The sequence below is a fragment of the Cydia pomonella genome, chromosome 5 (genome assembly GCF_033807575.1).
Source record: "Cydia pomonella isolate Wapato2018A chromosome 5, ilCydPomo1, whole genome shotgun sequence".
Taxonomy (NCBI): Eukaryota; Metazoa; Arthropoda; class Insecta; order Lepidoptera; family Tortricidae; genus Cydia; species Cydia pomonella.
Genome location: NC_084707.1, coordinates 15710510 through 15733769, shown reverse-complemented (window position 1 = coordinate 15733769; position 23260 = coordinate 15710510). Strand labels below are relative to the sequence as shown.

The following is a 23260-nucleotide window of genomic DNA, read 5'->3' as shown; positions in this document are numbered from 1 at the left end:
GAGGGTTTCACAAATTTTGTCCTTGTAGCCCATTTAGTAAGGGTCTATATTACGTTTTTTTTAGCATTAGAAAAAGGGTAAACAATATTGTCGTTACTTTTTATTGAAAACACTTGAAGAAATTGTTACTACTACTAACATAGTGATTATATGCTCTTTGCTACTACTTATGAAACCAAAAGAATGTAAATGACCACATATGTTCCATTTTTGCTATGACTTATTTTTTCAAGTGTTTTTCAATAATAATACACAATAAGATACACAAGAAGACCCTTTTTCTTATGCTAATGCTAAAATTAAGTATAGACATTCAACTCATTCTGCATACCTATTAGAATTGTTTGTCCCATGCCATGCAAACTTCCACCGAAAATTTGTTTGAACGAGAATAACGAGATCTAGTAAGTAGTTTTTTTTAATACGTCATAAAATTTTGAAAAAAAAAATCTTTTCATCAAACCCATACGTGTGGGGTATCTATGGATGGGTCTTCAAAAATGATATTTAGGTTTCTAATATCATTTTTTTCTAAACTGGATAGTTTGCGCGAGAGACACTTCCAAAGTGAAAAAATGTGTCCCCCCCCCCCCCTGTAACTTCTAAAATAACAGAATGAAACTAAAACAAATATATGATATACATTACCATGCAAACTTCCACCGAAAATTGGTTTGAACGAGATCTAGTAAGTAGTTTTTTTTAATACGTCATAAATGGTACGGAACCCTTCATGGGAGAGTCCGACTCGCACTTGGCCGCTTTTTTTAATACGTCACAAATGGTACGGAACCCTTTATGGGCGAGTCCGACTCGCACTTGGCCGCTTTTTTGATTTCCTTTAATTTCGAGGATGCATCCCTGAGCTTAAATATCTTTCTCAAAGACACCGGTATTCTAATTAACTCCATTTCGGAGATAATCAATCATTCATTTTTATCTTATTAGGCCCTTACGAGCGTGTGCTCTTGCCTTAAGGCCTGTTTACATAGTGATTAGACTGATTAGTGTTTAGTGCGAGTTCATACATTTTCTACTAAACGTAAGTACTATCTCGGACGATCGATGTTCGAAATGACATTGATATGTCACAATTGTTTGGTTGTGTTAAATGTAATGCCCGTGTTACAACAACGCTATATGCAACATTTAATTACTTTTTATAAAAATAGTTAAAAAAATAACATTTTTTTTTAAATTAACTATGCCATTTAGTTTCCTTAAGCGTACTGGCCGATACCCCGAAGTTAACGGAATTCAATAAAAACACGGTGTATATATATTATTATATACAAATATTTGCTATGTATTAATAACCATAGCTGGGCACCATTAATCCTATAACTCGCAACTAAATATGCATTTTTTGTATTAATGCGATACTTTCCCGTGACTCCACGTTTGCGCAATCTGTTAGAAGCGACTTTTACATCAACTCAACGTCAACTTTATATATAGTAATACAATGTATTAATACATTTAACACAAACTTAATATAGAGTACAATTAGTTAACAAAAATCGCTTATAAATATGAAAATAAGATGTCAGACTTTCGTAGGTTCAAAATTAGAGGTATAATTTTTTTATTAACAGAGTAATCATTATTATTATTATTATTTTAGGAATCGGTCATGCATTATACAAAGTTTCATTATTTATTAGTCATCTCATATATTATTATTATTAATTTGATTCGCTATAAATAATTGGGATCAGCGAGTTGTTTTGAGCTACGAAATTATGTGCACGATACTTTCAGCTTCTTTTTGTTCAATGTCAAGTACCTAGCCTTAGCCATTTTCTTAAGTACTTTACAAGTGGTTTCCAAGGAAGCGCTAGTGGCCTTAGCGGTAAGAGCGTGCGACTTGCAATCCGGAGGTCGCGGGTTCAAACCCCGGCTCCGATGAGTTCTTCGGAACTTTCGAAATATCATTTGATATTTACCAGTCGCTTTTCGGTGAAATCGCCTAATCTTGGGATTAGGTGTCAAGTGGACCCCAGGTTCCCATGAGCCGTGGAAAAATGCCGGGAAATACGCGAGGAAGAAGACAGTGGTTTCCAAGATGTAAAGCTTGACACTGACACTGAAAACTTCGGCCTCTTTGTACAACAGATTGATTGAGAACTGCCCAGGCTTCTTAAGCATAACTTAGTAATGAGTGTTGCGTTCTTTCAAGCGTGATGAGAACTGTGGTACCGGCAGCTCCTCAGGCGGTTATACAATAGGAATAGGTGATAGATTGGCATATAGAAGTGTAGATGGACCGTAGTGTTTAAGATCAGCCACCTCCCTCAGTTTTATCATGACCATTATAAGCTTCCAGTACATTTATGTCAGTGAAGCTTCCTAACTCTCTTTGCAGTGTAGTGTGTGTGTGGTCACAAAATGTCAGCCCCTCATCTAGGGCGACGTATTTGAGAGAGGAGACTCTCCGTATTGTCCCGGAGTCACACATCTTATATTCGTATGTGTTAGTGAAGTTTAAGGTTCCGTATTTGCCCGTCCGTTATAATATCCCATCATGTGAACCTCATGGCGTTAGATCTGTCAATAAATCTCCTCCTATATACTGTGACGGACGGGCAAAACCCTAACCGCCCCCTACCCCTACACTGAGCGTGGCCCGACAAGCTCTGGGTCGGGTTTTTTTATAAACTGTTAACTTCCAGAACCCAAACTAACAATTCATATAAGTAGTCAGTGTATTCTATAGCAACAATATAAAAATGCAATTTTAGTTACGCGTTAACGGATTAACAGTATTAATCAATAACATATACATCTTCACGTACATATACGAACAACTAGTGATGAAATTAAAAAAAGTTCCCCTGTATGCCTTTCACATTGTAGTATATGGATTATAACATTTATAATTATAACACATACAATATAATATAAGTAAGGTATTATAAAACAATGTATAATGTTAGAAAACAAATTCATTTATTAGTGTATTGCATTTTATAAAAGATTTATATAATATAACACTTGCACTTATATGTATACCTACATATTTCAATTCATAATGTGTTATCGCCAATTAAATGTTGGTAACATACACTGTTTTTTTTTGTAAAGTATTAAGTAAATAGCCATACTCAAGTTTAATTATTATTACCAGTCCTAAGATCTTAAATTTAGTATCGGTAGTGATCTGGCTTGTATGGACCTTCAACAGGAACACCAATATATTTGGCTTGCTTGGGCGTCAACTTGGTGAGTTTGACTCCCAGGTGGTCCAGATGTAGAGCAGCTACTTCCTCATCAAGCTTCTTGGGTAGAGTGTGGACACCAATAGGATATTTCTGATGAGCCGTCCACAATTCAATTTGGGCCAATACTTGATTAGTGAAAGAATTAGACATGACAAATGAAGAATGGCCAGTAGCACAGCCCAAGTTAACCAGACGCCCAGCTGCCAACACAATAATGTGATTGCCATTCTCAAGTTCGTAACGGTCAACCTGAGGCTTGATGTTCACTTTCTTGGCATTGTTTTCTAGCCAAGCAACATCTACCTCGCAATCAAAGTGACCAATGTTGCAAACAATTGCATCATCTTTCATTCTTAAGAAGTGATCTTTGGTGATGATGTCAAGGTTGCCAGTGGTGGTGACAAAGATTTGTCCAACCTCTGATGCTTCTTCCATTGTTGTGACTTGGAAGCCTTCCATTGCAGCTTGAAGGGCATTGATAGGGTCAATCTCGGTAACAATAACCCTGCCTCCAAATCCTTTGAAGGCTTGGGCGCAACCTTTGCCGACATCTCCATATCCAGCTACAACACAGACTTTCCCTGCAACCATGATGTCGGTCGCCCTTTTGATTCCATCCAGCAGAGACTCCCTGCATCCATATAAGTTGTCAAACTTGCTCTTTGTGACAGAGTCATTTACATTGATAGCAGGTACCTTTAGTGTTCCTTCTCTGAACATCTTGTACAGATTGTGAACTCCTGTGGTAGTTTCTTCTGAAATGCCTTTAATACCTTCCAAGTACTGGGGATATTTCTTGTGCACCAAGTTGGTCAAGTCACCACCATCATCCAAAATCATGTTTAAAGGCTGGAACAAAAAAAATGTAAGCGTTAGATTTAGTTAATCCATTAAAACATATAATTAGTCAATAGGCAGGTCCACACAGACCGAACGAAAACGCGCGCGCCGCCTCGGCCGAGGTACGTCTACACTGGTCGCTTTGTGCGTATACTCGCTTTGTGTGGACCCGCCTGATTAGGGCTATTGTCTCTATTCTCGAGTTTTCCTTTATTTTTGCACACTTTTTTATTTTTATTAAAAACTGATCGGCGATTGGCTCTAGTCACACCTGATGGAAAGTGAAGACAGGGCCTAAGATGGAGCTCACCGGTTCAGTAGTAGCCTATTCACTCTTGCTTTAAAGAGACCGAGGTCATATTTATCAGGGAATACAGATGGCGGGAGCGCATTCCATTCTTTAGCCGTCCGTAACAAAAAAGAGGAGGCAAACCGTTTAGTGCGAACAAATGGAATGTTTACCACGATGCATTCACTCCCCACGCCTGGATGTCCGATGATGGAAAGGGGAAGGTGGGATCATATCGTGCAGTTCCTGTGATACTGTGACTTCATTATGTATAAAGATATTATTGCAAGTGACGAGTGAGTGAAGAAAGTAGAGAACTATTTTAATAATGGTCAGTGTCGGTACTTCCATACAAGCCCAAAAGCCGGGCTTGCCTTAGTTGCCTTACCGAAATTACGTAGTGATAAGATTAATATAGATTATTTTTAAACCGCGCGCCAAAAGAGCTCGTATTATTAAATTCAAGCATCGCAGCGCGAGCGTATTGCAAATTTTTGCCGTGGCGCCTCGTCCGCGCGAAAGAAATCAGTCGTAGGATCTATCTTGATCTATCCTGCTCGCACTCGTCGGCTTGCAACCGGGCTTGCTTTTTCGTCCCGCTCTAGCAGTGCCGGATTAAGAAATTTTGATGCCCTAAGCATTTCTAGATCTTGGTGCCCCCTCTGCCTAGGCCCATCCAGATTACGTTGACAACATTGTTTTTTTTTGGTAAACTAAGTTACGTTCATGGTCGCATTACTGCTGCAATTTGTATTTTCAATCTGCTGCAGCAGAAACGTTGCAACAGTAATGCTGGTGCAGTCGCCATCCTAATGTCACCTTTATCAAAGCATGCGTGAACTAAATGACTGAAATTACCTATATCTATGATTGTGTACTTGCCTTTCCGCTAACTATGTGATTAAAACCCGCTTTGGTTCACTTCACAAATAAACCCTAGAAGTAACATGACCAAAAGTAACCCGAAAGTTACATTAAGGACTGAGGCCCAGAGGCAATTGTAATTCGTACGTGCGACAGGGAGACAACACGTCGAACGTGGTTCGCGGTTGACCCTCAGTTTTTTCAACCGTGGCGGGAAATCGTGCGAGGCCGAAGGCCAAATTGCAGGACAGCAGTGCTTGGAATTGAACCAATGGTGGCAATAGTCAAAAAACAAATCCAACGGCCATGCTCTTCATAAGGTTGAAGATCCGAAGTGCCCACTTGGCGCTTCCGAGCAAGACCTAAAGGCGAAGTTGCGAGAGGGCTGGGTTTTATAACTGACTGAAAAAAATACCCAGTGTAAGCGAGGACTAAGGCGGAGCTCCACGCAGGGTTGAAAAGAGAGCTTTTCTGAGAAGCGCATATGAATGATATGAAGCGCACATGAGTGAGGCCAAAGGTCGAGCTTCAGCAGGGCTGAGCTCAGGCAAGAATCTATGGCCAAGTGTCTTAAAAAACTAAGTCGAAAGCTGAGCTCTTCATTAGGCTGAAAGCGCGGTCAGATCGGCGCTTTTACGTATGAGGCCAAAGCCCACGCTGCAAGAAAGTAGAACTTGGAATTGACAAATTGTGTGAATGAGGCCGAAGGCTGAGGTCCTCATAAGGTTAGGTTAGACGCCCGGAGAGTCTGATGGCGGCGCGCTATAAAAAAAAAACAATGGCGAATTGTAAACAAAGCATAATGCCCAGCCGCGAGAGACGAAAGCCTGGATTTGGACACATGGCCAAGTTTATGTGAGGCTTAAGGTCAACTTTTGCATAACGTAAAAAGCCGAGTATGAGTAAGACCTAACGAAATCGAACCAATGTGATCAGGGCTCTCCTGCTGCTCGGCATTTGGCCTCGCTCAAAAGGGCACGTGATTAGAGTTAGTTGCAGCCGATGAAATAGGCGTTTCGAACCGAAGATTTCCTTTGGCAGGATTGGCCCCTAGGAGTTAGGACCCAAGCCCAAGGGTTGATTTAGTTAAGAAGTGGAGCCACCAAGTTTTGTAGTGTATATTTTTAGAGGAGGGTGTGGGCTTTCAACTTTATCTTGATATCTACATCAGTTAAGCTAGTAGGCTATGTTTGGTATCGTTTTCGTAAAAATGGGGAATGCCGAACTCATTTACGAGTATGGTATCACATTGACACCATTCCGAAGTGGAAACATGTAAATTTTTAATTTTTTTTTAATATTCCTCTTCACGCTTCAACCGCTGAACCAATTTAGTTGAAATTTGGTATAGAGATAATTAGTTTAGTCCCGAGAAAGGACATAGGATAGTTTTAATCTAAAAAATCATCGCTTAGGATGTGTAAAGGAGGGTGGAAGTTTATGTGGGGAATCAATAACCGCTGCACCTATTTGAATGAAATTTGGTATGATCTACATTTTAGATTTTGTCGAAAATGATACCAAACGTAACTTAGAACCTAAACTTGAACAATTATTGACCTCAGACTGACCGACTTCGCCGAAGCTGAAATAAACCAGAATCAAAAATCTGGGTGGCATCACTTCTTAATTACATCTTAGGAAAACAAAGATTAATTCTGCTAAAAACCTTTGGTTCAAATAAAACCTCAAAATAAAAGCTTTTGGTTTTCGACTTTCGTGGGGCCCCGAACCTGCACTTTAGCCTTTGATTCCGTCATCAGTTTTTTTATCATAAAACATTGATAATTAGTTCGCACGATCGCGGCTCTGCAGCTTGGCCGTGTGCAATACGTCGCAAACCAACCTGGGTGCAAGAGATCGGGCAGCATGAGTGACAAATTCCGATCCTCGAAAACCTGTTAAAACTTCGGTGGGAAGCCGAAGGCCGAGTTGCAGAAATTCGGACACGACACAATTATAAATTAAGACAAAAGTGTAGATCTACTATTAAATTCGACACCCCGAGAAGGCTGAAGAACAAGCTCCACGTAGGGTTGAAGACAAATAGCTTTCTAAAACTGAGCTCTACGTTGGGTGTAAGGCCCTTTGACCCAAAGGCTGACAGACTTGCAGAATGCTGGCAATCAAAAATCAACCACGAACAAATGGGTAAAGTATGAGGAAAAAATCAGGATATTGCAAGCCTGATGGAATGGGTCTCCTCGTAGGGGCAAAGGCCTGCGTTGGAGACGTGCTTACGTGCCCTGTACACGATGCACAAAGGTTCATGTACAAACTACCCGTTTTTTTTGCCAGCGATTTTGGTGCCCCCCCAGACGTGGTGCCATAAGCAAGTGCTTATTTTGCTTAATGGTTAATCCGGCACTGCGCTCTAGGCAATCTAGCCTAGAAACTGCCATATAACGAATGTAACTATTTGTTGGTATGTATAGCAATCTTATACGGCGAAATAAGCTGGGCTTTTAGTATGAAGTTAGCTGCATAATAGTGCACGAGCACGCGTTTACTAACCAACTTCAGGTGTATGATTATTTGACTAATCGAAGAAATATTATTATTCTGTGTCGAAAGTTTAATTTATTTTAAGTGAATCAGTGAGTGTGGACTTGTTTGTTTGTTGTTTAAGTGTCTAATTTAATAACAATATGTGAAGTTGTTCCTTGTGTGATGAGATGCGTCCACGTATTACTCAATGAAGGCAAGTTGTTAAACTTCGTAGAAAAACGGGATATCATTTCCGCGCCAAAACCAACACCTGACTTGTGTATTTTTCAGACAAGAAAAATTATGTAGAGCAACGGCCGGTTACAAAACAAAACACATTGGATTGTTAGTTGATCCCATACAAATAAGATGTACGAAGGTTGGTTGAAAAATTCGCGGCCTGGCCAATTAAAAAAAAAACTTTTTTCTTTTTTCTGCCGCCATTTTGAACTGTCATTATTCAACTGTTCCGCGAAATTTCAATTGGCGTCTATGTTTAAAAGCAATTTTACGGCATATTTAAAGTAACGTGTCGGTAGATATCGTGAAAATGGAGAAATTAGAGAAGCGTGCTGTGATTAAATACCGGCATAAAAAAAAATTGACACCGAAGCAAATTTATGATGATATGCAAAGTACATTAGGGCAATCCTGTACATCATATACGATGGTGAAAAAATGGGCAGCTGAATTCAAGCGTGGACGAGATAGTATCGCAGATGACCCTCGTCCCGGGAGGCCAACAACGGTGACTAACACGGACAACGTGGTAATTATTTGCGAAATGATAATGAAAGACCGGCGATTAAAGGTCCGGGAAATAGCTGACATCGTAGGCATCTCTTATGAAAGAACTCAAAATATTATAGTCAACGAATTAGGTTTTTCCAAGGTGTCGGCGAGATGGGTCCCGAAGCTTCTTTCAGTGGAACAAAAAATCGCTCGCCGTACTAATTCACGTGAATGTCTAGACCTGTATGAAGCCGATACTCAAGACTTTTTGGACAGATTTGTAACTATGGACGAGACGTGGGTCACCACTATACACCAGAGACCAAACAGCAATCGAAGCAGTGGGTTCGTCCTGGATCTCCGCCTCCCAAAAAAGCCAAAGCAATTTTGTCGGCCAATAAAGTCATGGCATCTGTTTTCTGGGACGCAAAGGGAATAATAATGGTTGACTATCTCCAGAGAGGTAAAACTATAAATTCCGACTATTATTGCGAGTTATTACGCAGATTACGCAAGGCTCTGAAGATAAAAAGACCTGGAATGTTGACAAAGAAAGTTATGTTCCACCAGGACAATGCACGTGTTCACACGTCACTAAAATCGATGGCGGAGATTGCCAAATGTGGGTTTGAATGATTGCCCCACCCACCCTATTCACCCGATTTAGCACCATCGGACTTTCATCTGTTCCCCAATTTAAAAAAAAACATATGGGTGGTATGAAATTTTCAAGCAACGCCGAGGTCCAAGCTGAGGTGGATGCCTATTTTGAAGGTCTCGAGGAAAGCTTCTTCAAAAGTGGTGTAATGGCTCTGGAATCCAGATGGAACAAGTGCATTCAACTCGGCGGGGACTATGTAGAAAAATAAAAATAAATTAAAAAACCTCTGTTTTGTTTTTAATATTCAGGCCGCGAATTTTTCAATCCACCCTCGTAGGTATTGCTGGTGTTGCCCATTTTTTCGAACGACATTAAGGTTTGGAATGCTTCTGGCTATGACGACTTATATAATTTATCTGGCGCGATAAAGATAAGTTTATAATTGCCGGTATGTTTATAAAATTCTATTTAGTAGTATAGTAGGTAACTCAGTGCGCTGCGCTCTGATTAGGTCGCTTCGACTGGCTAGCAAATGCATTTGAGTGCGAAAAGTGAAGATTGGACATGTTATTACGAAAACATATCTTTCGGCTTGCCCTACTCCAAAACTCTAGGCACGCCACTGATAATGGTATGTTCACCTTTCCATCCGCAAATACAAGTGTTTGTTCTATGCACCAGATGTATTCTTCTTCTGTTTCACCCTTCCACGCGTAGATAGGAATGCCGCGGGCAACCAGAGCCGCCGCCGCCTCGTCCTGTGTGCTGTAGATGTTGCTGCTGGACCACTGGACCTGTGGGTGAGCAAAATACATTATAGATGGGTTTGATTGACAGATATGAAAAAAAAAACAAGTACCTAAAACTTAAGGATAGTGGAGCTTGGAATGGTGTAGTGTAGTACCTACGTAATTTTAAAAATAGTTCGTGTCTAGGTCAATCTTGGTACCTGCAATATTTGGGTCAAAATTCTTTTCGTTGTCTTATTTTTTGTCCCCAAAAAATGTGACAGACTGGAGCTTTTTGTATGGGGTGAAATTTAGTTATTTTTCTCAAGTGAATTATAAAATTATTATCTACAGCTAGAAAGACGTGCAATAGCACTCAACTTTATTTATTTACATATTTGATCAAGACAAAAATAGAAGCGTGATAGAGTGGCCAGAGACAAGACAATAAAAAGAATTTTGACTCACTTGCATTCAAGATAATTTTATGACAATTATGACGCATCGTAAACAAACAAAACGAAGGTCAGTGCTTCTGAAGTCTTTGTGCGTTATGTAGGTACATAAGATTACTCTAGATGCGGGTGTGTAGGCGCTCACTTTAAAAATGGTTTAAGTATCTACCTTACTACCTATTATAGTATCTTAATACCTATTACCTAAATGTAAGAACCCTCAAACTATCGGTAACAAAACAGGCACTTACATATACTCTGCATCTTTAGGTATTTAAATAAATGTAAACTAAATCTACCCTCAAATGACTCTTTATAGCGGCGTGATAGCGCTCTATTAAGTATTTATAAACAACTGGACTTGTTTAATCCGAACAGGCACGTACGAAAACTATGAAAGGGCACCGATTAACGCTAACTCCAAGTCGGACGAGAACGAGGGACTAGTGATTGAACAATCAGAAGAAGAATTACAACCAACTATTCTATAAACCTCAGAGCAATGAACGCAACTCAACTCGCAGTCAACATCCCTTCGTATCTATTTACACTAGTATTTATCTATCTTCCTTACACTGGGCACGATGCTAGTATTCGGTCTGGTTCTTCTACTCCCGTCAACTTCTATCCTCGACTGCACGAGCCCCACACTCCCCACCTGTATTATTGGCTCACCGGTGTCTCGGGCAGGAGGACCAGTTGAGCATGCCGGGGCGGCAGATGATGGAAGGTACACGAGTAGGCCCAGATAAACGTCCTAGCTCGGAACGGGTTTGTCTGGACGGAGGTTGTTAGCGTCCCGTAGCATACGCCTCTGACTGACGGCCTGTATCGTACCAGTACGTGCATTTGAGCAAGCTCGATAAGCCTCTCCGTTCCTCCCTCCCCTTTGTGACCAACGCCTCTGCGTCCTTGCACCAGTAACTGCTGGCTGGTGTAGTCACTAAACGGAAACGGAACTAAATACGTTAGTTATATTAAACCTTTCATACAGAGTATAATGGTCCCACCATACACTTAAAATGAATATCTCAGGAGCAGAGGCCGGAATTTTCTTAGGGGCTTCTCATTTATCGACTACCTGACTGCTTTGGCTCAGCGATCCAAAAAGAATTTTGTTCTCCGAAACGAGAGAACGCCACCTGTCCCGATCCAGCGCGGTTTCCTGCCATGAATTGGCATTCAGCCGACGCAGGTCCGCCTCCACGACATCACACCAGCGGTACCTGGGGCGGCCGATCGGTCGACGGCCGGTTGGTCGCCCCAAGTACGCTTCCTTGACTACGCGATCCTACCCCATTCTGAGTCTGTGGGATTTAGTTACGCCGATGATATTGGGCTCAGCCACCACGCAACTCTTCGATCTCGGCTTCCGGATCCTCCAGGAGCGGTCGTCACTTCGGATAGGTCCCAGGATCTTCCTGAGCACTTTTCTTTCCGCTATCAGGAGCTGACTTTCCTCTTTTTGAGTTAGTGTCCAGGCCTCACAGTCGAACATGAGAATAGGCCGGATGACGGTTTTATAGATTCTTAGTTTTGTACTCTTACTGAGAAGCCTGGACACCAACACTTTATGGAGGGCTCCTGGACACCAACACTACATCATAGTGCGTTTTGAATGCGCAGTGCAATCTCCTCCTCCCGGGTTTTTGTATCGGTGACTGTACATCCGAGGTAGCGGAACTTGTCAACACCCTGATAGACGGTGTGTTTTTGTACCGTTTCATGTGAAGGTATACGGTTTTTGCTTCATTGATCCTGAGACCTATCTTGGTTGCTTCCTGCTCGAGGACCTTTACCGCCTCAACCACCTCTTCACGGCGTTCCCCTAACAAAGCAAGGTCATCCGCATACCCAATCACCTTGTGCCTCCCACCCAGTTCTACTCCTATGTCAAGGGTTATCACCTTACGGACGACATGCTCTCGAGCCAGGTTGAAGAATACAGGCGACAGGGCATCACCCTGCTTTAGGCCGGTTATTACCGCGAATTCGTCCGTCAGTTCTCCCCCAACTCTGACTCTCATCCTGCTCTTCTTGGTTGCCGTGGCGATTAAGGAAACTAGTTTTTTTGGGATGCCAAAATTAATGAGGATGGAATATAGGGCCCCCCGATCCACACTGTCGTAGGCTTTCGCGAAGTCCACAAACAAACAGTGGACGCTCTGCGCGTACTCCCATTTCTTCTCCATTATCTGCTTAAGCAGAAAAATCTGGTCCACTGTGCTGCGGTTTTTGCGAAACCCACATTGGTAATCGCCAAGGATTTTTTCAGCATGCGGCTCCAGTCTTTTTAACAGCACATTAGACCAGATTTTGTACGCAGATGTCAGCAGAGCGATCCCCCGTTTTTTTATCGACTACCGATATTATATTAAAGAAGATTTAGATTAGAGGTAAACAACAGGCGGTCTTATGCACCAGCGTGCGATAATCAAGGTCGCCACTTCTAAAAGATAAGCTATCCCAATATTCCCACTGCTCTCATCTATAAGGAGTTTGATGCCCTGACTGTTAGACAGCTATTCATTGTGGCCCTGGTTTCCAGACAACACAAGGATACTTCTGGTGTAAGACCTTTACAAAGACCACGAGATCGAGTCTTTAGCATACCACTCTGTAAAACAAAATTCGCTCATAACTTTGAATTCTTCTTAGGGCCCTTCCTGTACAACCATTTAGCAAAACATATTAATCTGCAGAAGTATACCATCAGAGGCTGTAAAATTGCTGTAACTGCGTATCTCAAGCAACTAAATTATGTTGTTGTTGTTGTTATCAATAAAGAGCGATTTCTTCCAGAAAACTTTTGAGTAATTAGTTGAAAATGTGATATATACGTAGAGATATGCAATAAAAACAATGAAAACTGAATAATTCATTATTTCTCATTTCATTACTTCAGTTCTGTGTTTGTTTTTCAACTGCATATTCAAAATCTTGTTTTCGTGCTAACAAGTGGTTCCATTAGTTTCTTTATAAAAGAAATAGTCATATTTTTTCCATAATATCGTGTTAAATGATTTCTTTTACGGTCAAATATCCATTAACTCTTAACTTTTTAAAATTTTGTGTTCGTAAATTGTATCGACATATGTATATCAGAAGTCGATAAATGAGAAGTCCCTATCCACTCACATGATTCCAGCAACTAAGGTTTCAACATTTCGCACCTCTAAAATGATCGTTGCAACTCGAGTTGCGAACGGAGTGTATGCGGTTTTTTATTTCTTATCTGTGAAGGGCTGCACAGATATGGTGTAAACAATTATTAAAACACAGAATACCAACGTGACAATATTTAAAAAATGTTTCAACCACATAGACATAACCACAGTATTTTTTATCTATGTCACCTTGCAAGTTGTTCGGAAAAGTGCGTGTGTTAAAAGTTGCTGCGTGTTTTAAAATGCCGTAAGTATTCAAATTTACATATTTCTGTTAGTATTATATATTAAATTACTCCGCGTTTATTGGTCTATTAGATTAAAACTATATTTTAGACCTACTTAATATTGATGACCATAAAATCTCACTTCAAACCAATAACTCTGTAGATTTTTGGCGTGTTTCCTATTTTAATGCCCTAGATTTCTATGATTACCAAATATATCTTGAGCAACCTATAGTCATTAAATAGTTCGATTATTAAATTACATTAATAAACAATAAAATGCATTAAATCACTGTGTATTATCCAGGATTAGCGAACAAACCATGTGACGGAAAATTGTAAGTAAAAACACAGCAACTGTGGTTGCTTAAATCATTTCTGTACATCGTAAGGCATGTGGTACACTAGACGTTGCATACGCGTTTTGGGGTGTTTGTTACTACTTACTTATAATTTCTATTTACTAATATTTCTTTGCTATATTGCCCGGATCCTGGGGTAGCTTGCCATTTTTCGTCTGGCAGTGAATGTGTTAAAAGTTCCTATTTCTGTTGAACATCTGCACCGCGCGACTGTTGTGTCTCCGACCTAAATAGGTAGCCATCTTTGTTTTGACATGGCGCAGGTCAGTTTGTTTGTTTATTTACGTTTGTAATCAGTATAATTTCATGTGTTAATAGTTACTATTTGCTTATTGTGCTTAATTTGTTGTAAAGTGTATGTTATGGTGTATATATTATACGTGTTAGTGTAGTTATAAGTTAGTTCGGTTGTTGGTGATCGGCCGTTTTAAAAACACCAAAGTTTAGTAGGTATGTAAATACTCTTTTGTTATTTTAAGTTATAAAGCCACTATCATTGTGATAATTACATAAATTATGTATTTTATTTCAAGGTAATTAGTGTCTTAAACGGTTTTTTACTATATTTTTGTACTTCAGTGTCTAAATTGGCCACAAAAAAATCACGAACATAGCACATAGCTACACGCCAGGTGGAGCAATTCGAAAGTTCCTTATCAGAATTTGAATCAGTTTTACTCTGCAATTTTATAGGTGAGCTATCAAGGTATTTAGTATCAATTAAAAGCTTATTAAGCCTTCTTTAAATTGAATACAAAAAAAAGATATGTTATCGATTTAGATTTTTTATTAAAAATAGTTTTCTACTATAACTCGGAAATTATTCCTTTGGGTAAACTTCGTGAATTTTTAATAATTATTTTTATTATAACAGCAAATAGCTAAAGTAAGAAAATAAATTTCTTTGTTTCTTTACCATTATAAAACCGAAAGAATTATTCCAAATGCTTAAGCAGAAGCAAAGTTATCGATTTTTGAAGATATCACGACACTGTGCCGTCGTATCTGCGAAATGGCAGAGCAATTCAGGGCACCTTTCGTTAAAATCGGAATCATGTGAGTGGATATGACAGTTCAAAAATGCAACGAGAATTCCGGCCTCTGCCAGGCCTATGGAACTCTCCGCGCGAGCTCGGATTTATACCTACGAATCTCGTCCCGTTCACAGTACAAAAGCAAGCCAGTTGGTTGGCACTTGGCACACGTGCTCACGTACGCACGCCGCGTCGCCGCGCGAATATGCCAAAATGTATACTACTAGACACAATAAAAAAATCTTGGCATGCATGGCATTTGACTAATGTTCAATAATTCTCAGTCACAAATGCTACTTTTTAAATTGAATTTGGATAAACTACCTTATTGGTGGTACCCTCACAATATTGATGGCATCTGGCGACTTTCGTACAAAAAATTGTGCCAATGTTTAGTGGCAGGTAGATATGTATAGTCCTGATCGATTTCGGCCACAGCGGCTGTGTGCTCTGTAGTAGGCATTTTTAATTAGCGTTATAGGCGGGTTCACACATAGCAAGCCGCCTCGCAAGGAGATATTCTCGCGAAGCAAACGCCCGTCCTCGCGCGGCAGCGAGCTCGTATAAATTTTTAGTGAGTACCTTTGCCTCGCCTAAGCCAATTTGCTCGGCAAGATGGCGACATTGGCGACCCGCAGTTAACTGTTCAAAATGATACTGCACATATTCACTGCCGTGGCCTTGTATCTTATATTTTGCTTTTCAAAGCAATCCATTTCATAGATGGTAGGATCCTATTGGCATTGTGCGAAGTCCATGGTGGGGCTAAGTAAAGCGATCGCAGCGCATAAGGTGGTAAAAATAGACACTAACGTCTTTAACATTTCATACAAGTTAAATGGCTCGAAATGGAACTTTATGATTACTCCTGAGCAGAGGCACAGATTATATAATGGTTCTTACGAACAGATACTTATCTTTCAAATAAAACGCACCGTTTTAATACCTCTACACAAAAATACAATGGAGTGACCTTCAATGCGCCGCTCCCCACACCGCGCGCACCGGCGCAACGCTAGGGTTGCCGACGCTTAGAAATAATTTTACAAATAAGTACCTTATTTAACTATAGCCTTATTTAAGATATGTACCTACTTAAGTAGGTACAAATAAGAGTTTTAATGGTCAAAGTAGCATTAGAACTTGCCATTAGCTGTATGAAAGGGTAGCGTAAAATAACTATGAGCAAGATAAGTAAGTAAGTAGGTAAGTAAATATTCTTTATTGTGCACTATACAGTTAAAAAATACACCGAAAGTGAAAAACAAGCTTAAGACTACATAATCTTACCTAAAAACAGGCGGTCTTATAGCTAAAATGCGATATCTCCGTGAAGTAACCGCAGTGTTTACGCCGTTTTATAAACCGCACAATGAACCCAACAAAAATTAATTGTAAAACTTCGTTCGTTTAAAGTTTAAAACTTGATAGACATTCATGTCATCGTATATCGTAATTAAAAATAATAACAATAGATGAACTTATATTGAGAATTTCTACTTACTTTTCCTATCTATCGGAAGAGCAAAAACGATATTTTTTATTAGTTTTGTTGTTTTTGTATCCAAACACACTACAAGCTGTGTTATTTGTTCGTGACGAAGATATTCAAAAACTTAAATCGACCGGGATATAAACCCCCGAGGTAATTGCGTTGCGTCGAAATATACACCGTGTCCAATAAGTTCGAATACAAACTTTTAGCACTTGCTGTATAGACATACGGATCGCTGGATATAAAATTCTTATTTTAATTTAAAAAGTATATTGACATAAACATAGTACTATAATTTCATGAGTCACGTATTTTTAGTTTGGCTTGAATACACGATGAAGTACGTTCGTGAAGAAATTATTAGAAAATTCCTTAAAGGCGACAGGCCATGTGCTATATTCAAGGCGTTACAACCGCATGGAATTAAACGGAATCTGGTTTATACTACTATAAAAAGGTATAAAGAGATCTCTTCTACAGAGGACAGGAAAAGATCCGGTCGGCCCCGCTCAGCTAGAACTGAAAAAGTGGTAAAGGCTATAAGAGAGCGAATTCGGCGGAAAAAACACCGATCTATTAGAAAATTAGCTGCTGATCTGAAAATTTCCAGGGGATCTGTACATAATATATTGAAAAAAGATCTTGGATGTCATGCTTATAAAAAACGAAAAGTACATGGCATTTCAGATGCAACCAAGAAAAAGAGAGTAGAAAGATGTAGCACCATACTTTCTTGGCACGCAGGTGACGAATTTGTTTTCTCAGACGAGAAACTCTTTGTGTTAGAGCAGCCTCATAACGCCCAGAACGACCGGTTGTGGGCAGCACGGATAGAAGACATTCCAGAGTATGAAAAGAATGTGCCTAGGTTCCAGAGCTCACCATCAGTGATGGTTTGGGGTGCTCTTTGTAAGAGGGGCAAACTGCCTCTAGTTTTTATTGATAAAGGCGTCAAAATCAATGCGGCATACTATAAATCGGAGGTTTTGGAGAAAAATGTTGCCCCAAATTTAAAAAATATGTTTGCAGACGATTATTATGTTTTCCAACAAGACGGAGCTCCGTCGCATACGGCAAACGCTGTTCAAGCTTGGTGCAAGGCTAATTTGACCGATTTTTTGCCGAAAACTGAATGGCCACCAAGTTCTCCAGATTTAAACGTACTAGATTATTTCGTATAGTCATACATGCTCTCGAAACTAAATAATTATAAAGTCGCAAACCTGAGCCATTTTAAAAAGGTTATCATGCAAATATGGGACGATATGCCGATGGATGCGGTGCGTGCCGCTTGTGACTCTTTTGAGAAACGTTTGAAACTTGTAAAAAAAGTTAAAGGTGGAGTTATTCCAAAACATTTGTTGTAAATATTGTATATAAATGTGGCTTTCATTTAATATAATTTTCATAACATAAACTACGCGTAAATTTATTTTATTAAGGATCATAACTGTATTCGAACTTATTGGACACGGTGTATAAAAGGTAATCACGGTTTATATCCTGGTCGATTTAAGCAGGGACTGCATAACCGAAAAATAACGATACCTTTATATAACGGTATGACGTCATACCGGTTTAATCTAATAAAAAGCGGCCAAGTGCGAGTCGGACTCGCCCATGAAGGGTTCCGCACCATTTATGACGTATTAAAAAAAACTACTTACTAGATCTCGTTCAACATTTTACCACTTTGGACACACATTTTACCACTTTGGTAGTGTCTCTCGCGCAAACTATTCAGTTTAGAAAAAAATGATATTAGAAACCTAAATATCATTTTTGAAGACCTATCCATAGATACCCCACACGTATGGGTTTGCTGAAAAAAATTTTTTTTTTTAAATTTTATGACGTATTAAAAAAAAACTACTTACTAGATCTCGTTCAAACCAATTTTCGGTGGAAGTTTACATGGCAATGTATATCATATAATTGTTTTAGATTTTTCATTCTGTTATTTTAGAAGTTAAGGGCTCGCGCAAACTATTCATTTTAGAAAAAAATGATATTAGAAACCTCACTATAGTTTTTGAAGACCTATCTATAGATACCCCACACGTATGGGTGTGATGAAACAAGTTTTTTTTGAGTTTCAGTTCTAAGTATGGGGAACCCCCAAAATTTATTGTTTTTTTTTTTCTATTTTTGTATGAAAATCTTAATGCGGTTCATAGAATACATCCACTTACTAAGTTTCAACAGTAATCAATCAATCAATCAATCATCGTTTATTGCACCATGGTAAAAATACAAACGTTGTTACAAAATAATTCAGTCTCTCATGGACCCCAGAAGGGCATAGCAGATATTTTCTTAAACTAAGTATTATTAAACACAGTATGGAATATACTTATTAGCTATAATTCTATCAGATCAATAATAAGTTAATTAACAAATTTATCATTGAGAAAATCTGTAACTGAATAATAAGCTTTTTCTGCAAGGAACGATTTCAACTTATTCGCGTATGTTGTGTCCCTTTCCTCTGCTTTTATATAATTCGGAAAATGATTATAAAATTTTACGGCTGCATAATGAGGGCTTTTACGGTATATTTCTAATTTTGGCGCGGGTAGTTCAAGTTTGTATTTTTGTCTTTTATTTGGCAGCTCTCTGAACAAATGAATATTTTTCCTGATATACATGCCTAATTCTAAAATGTAAAGACTTGGTAGAGTGAGTATGCCGTGTTTAATGAAATGGGGTTTGCAGGTATCTCGATTTTGTATTCCGACTAACACACGAATACATTTTTTTTTGCATGACAAACATGTCATGCGCATCGGTACTGTTGCCCCACATTAAAATACCATACCGCAACCATGAATTAGCAAAGGCATAGTAGGCGGTTAGTGCTGTACTGAAGTTAGTAGTTTTGCGAAGCATAAAACAGCTCTTATAGTTTCGGAAAAAAGTGGCTGTGACAGAATCGGACAGACAGACGGACATGACGAATCTATAAGGGTTCCGTTTTTTGCCATTTGGCTACGGAACCCTAAAAACGGAAAAAATAACGGTACCGTTATTTTTTCTGGTACCTTAACCGGTTTCATAAAGGTACCCTTTCACCTTAGGCATCGTTGCCAAGCCCCTCGCGCCTTGCGCCAACTTGGTTCCTATTGGATGAAGCTGTCTATGTAAGTGTAAGCCCGTAAGCCCTTTTGATTTTATTTAATACTATCAGTTTGGCTATAATAACGGTAAAGGTATATACCGGAAAAAATACCGGTACCGTTATTTTAAAACGGTAGCAATACCTTTATATCGGAACCGCGCGGCCTACCGGTATAATGTATCGGTATCGTAATTTTATACCGCTACCATACCGTTATACCGTAACCGAAATCAGTCCCTGGATTAAGTCTAGTGAAACTAACCGTGAATCATTCAAAACTTTACTGTTAAGTATAAAAAAATATATTGTGTAAAATTAATAACATGTTACTTCAGCAAAGACAGTAATAATAAGATATTGTTATGTTTACATAAACATGAACTACACAGATCAAAGGTGGAAGATAAAGATGACAAAATATGATGATGATATTAATGATACACACTGTTATTTAATTCATTGCTATGATAAATTGATAATGAAATAACACAATAACTAAAAAAATATATGAGATACGAGGTTACGGACTCATATGCTGCTTCTGTGTTGGAGTGCAGTTCTGTGTCAGGCAGTGCTGTTGACATATTATACAGCAATGTCCAACTCGCACACCAGTGTGGTGTGCAGCTCTCTATCCAACTTGTAAAACCACCGTACATAAATATGTAAACCGTAACATAGATAGGAACTGTAGGAAGGTAGGTATTATCTTTCTATTCTATCTATATTATGTATAGATATGATTTTCGAACATGACTTGCTGTTTAATGAATTATGGATGAGGATAACATACATGTAATCACAAAATGAATGTAATATTTTCAGGGTACCTATATGTTTTTAATTATAGATTTTAGGTGTGATATCAGTAGAGTTGTGCCATTCTCGAGAATGTTCTCCTGTTTGTATGGGAAATTTTCTCCCTCCAGAATTTTCCCCATAGTAAATTGAGAATGTTCTCCAGAATGGCAAAATTATAGTCTATGTGATATGAGGAGACATTATTTTTGAGCTCTTTGTCATTAATGACTTTTAAGTATGGTGAAAGATAACAGATAGCATTGATATGTTGTGATGGAAAATGATAAGCAATTGTCAGTCAAACTCACACTCAAGATAGGATAACTGATTAGATATAAAACTTATTTCTGCTCAAAATCTATTATTTATTTATTACAATACTGAACTACTATTTAAGATGAGGTTTTTACAATGTATTGTATATACTTGTTTTGGAAAGTTTTATTTATATTTATATATATATAAATGCTTAAGGCAAATTCTGCACATCTTTTGGCCTAACTGGATCACAAATGCTCACTTATGGAGAATAACCGGACAAGCACCCGTACATAAGGAGATCCAAACGCGCAAATTGCATTGGATTGGGCATATCCTCAGGAAGAATGACACCCACCTATCTAAGGCTACGTACGCACTAAGCGGCTAGCCGCGTGCGGACAGCCGCATGACGGTTAAGAATGTATGAAACTCAGGCCCCATACGCACTATGCGGCCAGCCGCGTGCGGTTGCGGCGGACCGCTTAGTGCGTTCAGTATTTATGGTTGCGGTTTCATACATTCTTAACCGTCATGCGGCTGTCCGCACGCGGCTAGCCGCTTAGTGCGTACGTAGCCTACGCACTAAGCGGTCCGCCGCAACCGCACGCGGCTGGCCGCATAGTGCGTATGGGGCCTAAGATGGCCCTGACCTGGAAGATGCCCGGAAAAAGGAAACATGGTCACCCGAAATCTACTTGGCGCCGTTCCGTGGAGCAAGAGTTGGGTGTATTGGGGATTACCCAAGCTGCCCAGGACCGGAGTCAGTGAAAGAAAATGGTTCGAGCCCTACACCCCAGCAGGGGGTAACAGGATGAAAAGAAGAAGATAATATATATATCTCATGTTGAATTTACACACCAAGTTCAACATGACTCAACTGAAACTTTCAATTTCTGCTTTTTTATGTTAAGTATGCAATAATAGACTGGTTATAAATATACCTTAAAGATTGTAATTGATAATAATAGACTCACCTCAGCACCAAGTTCAATAAGAGTTTCAATGAGTACTGCAGTCTGGACAGTCATGTGAAGGCTGCCAGCGATCCTGGCGCCCTTCAGGATCTGTGCAGGCGCATACTTGCGACGGCAAGCCATTAGACCCGGCATCTCTTTCTCCGCCAGCATGATTTCATTGCGGCCCAGCTCAGCAAGCTTCTCATCAGCTTAAACATGTGAATAACATTAATTTTTAATGTAAATAAAATAGGGCTGGGGTGGCTAAAGTAGTGCTACCTCGTTTTCACGCAAAATAGGCACAATGGTTGTCGATTTGCAGAAAACTATGTAATGTTAATAAATATCAAATCTAAAATGTTCCAGATTTCTACGGATTCTAGTCTGCTATTTTTAATATTGTATTTCATTCATTTCAATATACATGCCTGAGCATTATGGAACCCTAAAACCGAAATGTGTTATATAGTGCAAGTGTAGTCTTAGCTTTTATTGAATTACGGCATTCTCTGGTTTATAATTAAATACTATGGGAATTGTGAAGATACAGTAATAAAAATCTAAGAAATTATCTATTTATCAAGATAAGGATCAACATTCACAATTAAATCTTAAGGATTACTAATATTACTATGTTATCATTATCACATTATTACATTGGGGATTAGTGTCCAGTACAAGTAGATAAGAAGCCATCTCAAAATGAAGATGTGTTTTACCGCAGCTTGTGTGGCTACTGATGTTAAAATACTATTATACCAAAATAGAAGCATGTTATTAACATAACCTATATGCATAACAAGCATAATAAAGTTTAGGTTGCATATGGTGCATTTCAAATACTGGAACAAATTAATTCGAAATGTCTTGTAGATATCAAGCACCTACGGATATTTATAGTCTTCAAATGTAAATTATTTGTACGAAATAAACCTTTTAAATACACTGTACTTACCAATTTTGTACGGGGGTTTCATTGTAGTTGTCTTAATAACAAACTTTTAAACAAATTTGCGGCTTTCGACCGTTTTAAATTTATTAAAAAAATCTGATGAAATACGTGCTGCGCGCGTAAAATGCGATTATAAAAGAAACGCTAAATGTGGAATCGCTGCGAAACCGACAAGCATGGATCACTTCGCTTGACAGATCTGCTTCCCGCTTTCCCCTCACCCTTCTCAGCATCCAATAGCCAACTTAGCACATAGAAAGAATAAAGCTGCGAATACACTTGCGCTAGATTACTTATGTACGATCAGAGTGTTTACGATCACGGTTTAACTCATTGAGTTCAGTGACGGTTGTTTTTCAGTGCCAATTACATCTACACTTTATCAGGGAGCTTACCGCGAAAACCGAAATTCGCAAATTACGGGTATCTTTCTCTTTTAGTCTTATAAAGACGTAATTAGAGTGACAGAGAAAATTGCCCGCAATGGACGAACTTCGATTTTCGCGGTTATAGCCCAGGCCTGAGCTATACCTTCCTGTACATACACTGACATTGTACTGATTGTACATATAACTTACTTTACTCCTTGGCTGTAACCGCGAAAATCGAAGTTTGTCAATTGCGGGCATTTTTCTCCGTCACTCTAATTAATAAACCTAAATAACAATCA

At 39.1% G+C, this 23260-nt stretch overlaps 1 protein-coding gene across 1 annotated transcript; it reads right to left on the bottom strand.

Annotated features, from left to right (window-relative positions):
- Positions 1 to 2927: 2927 nt before the first annotated feature.
- Positions 2928 to 22814, bottom strand: LOC133517841 (adenosylhomocysteinase). Its single transcript, XM_061851289.1, has 4 exons — positions 22594 to 22814; positions 21657 to 21847; positions 9676 to 9828; positions 2928 to 4070 (listed from the first exon to the last, which is right to left on the bottom strand). The coding sequence occupies exons 1-4, from the start codon at positions 22613 to 22615 to the stop codon at positions 3144 to 3146; spliced, it is 1293 nt and encodes a 430-aa protein (XP_061707273.1). The 5' UTR covers positions 22616 to 22814; the 3' UTR covers positions 2928 to 3143.
- Between the last annotated feature and the right edge of the window lie 446 nt (positions 22815 to 23260).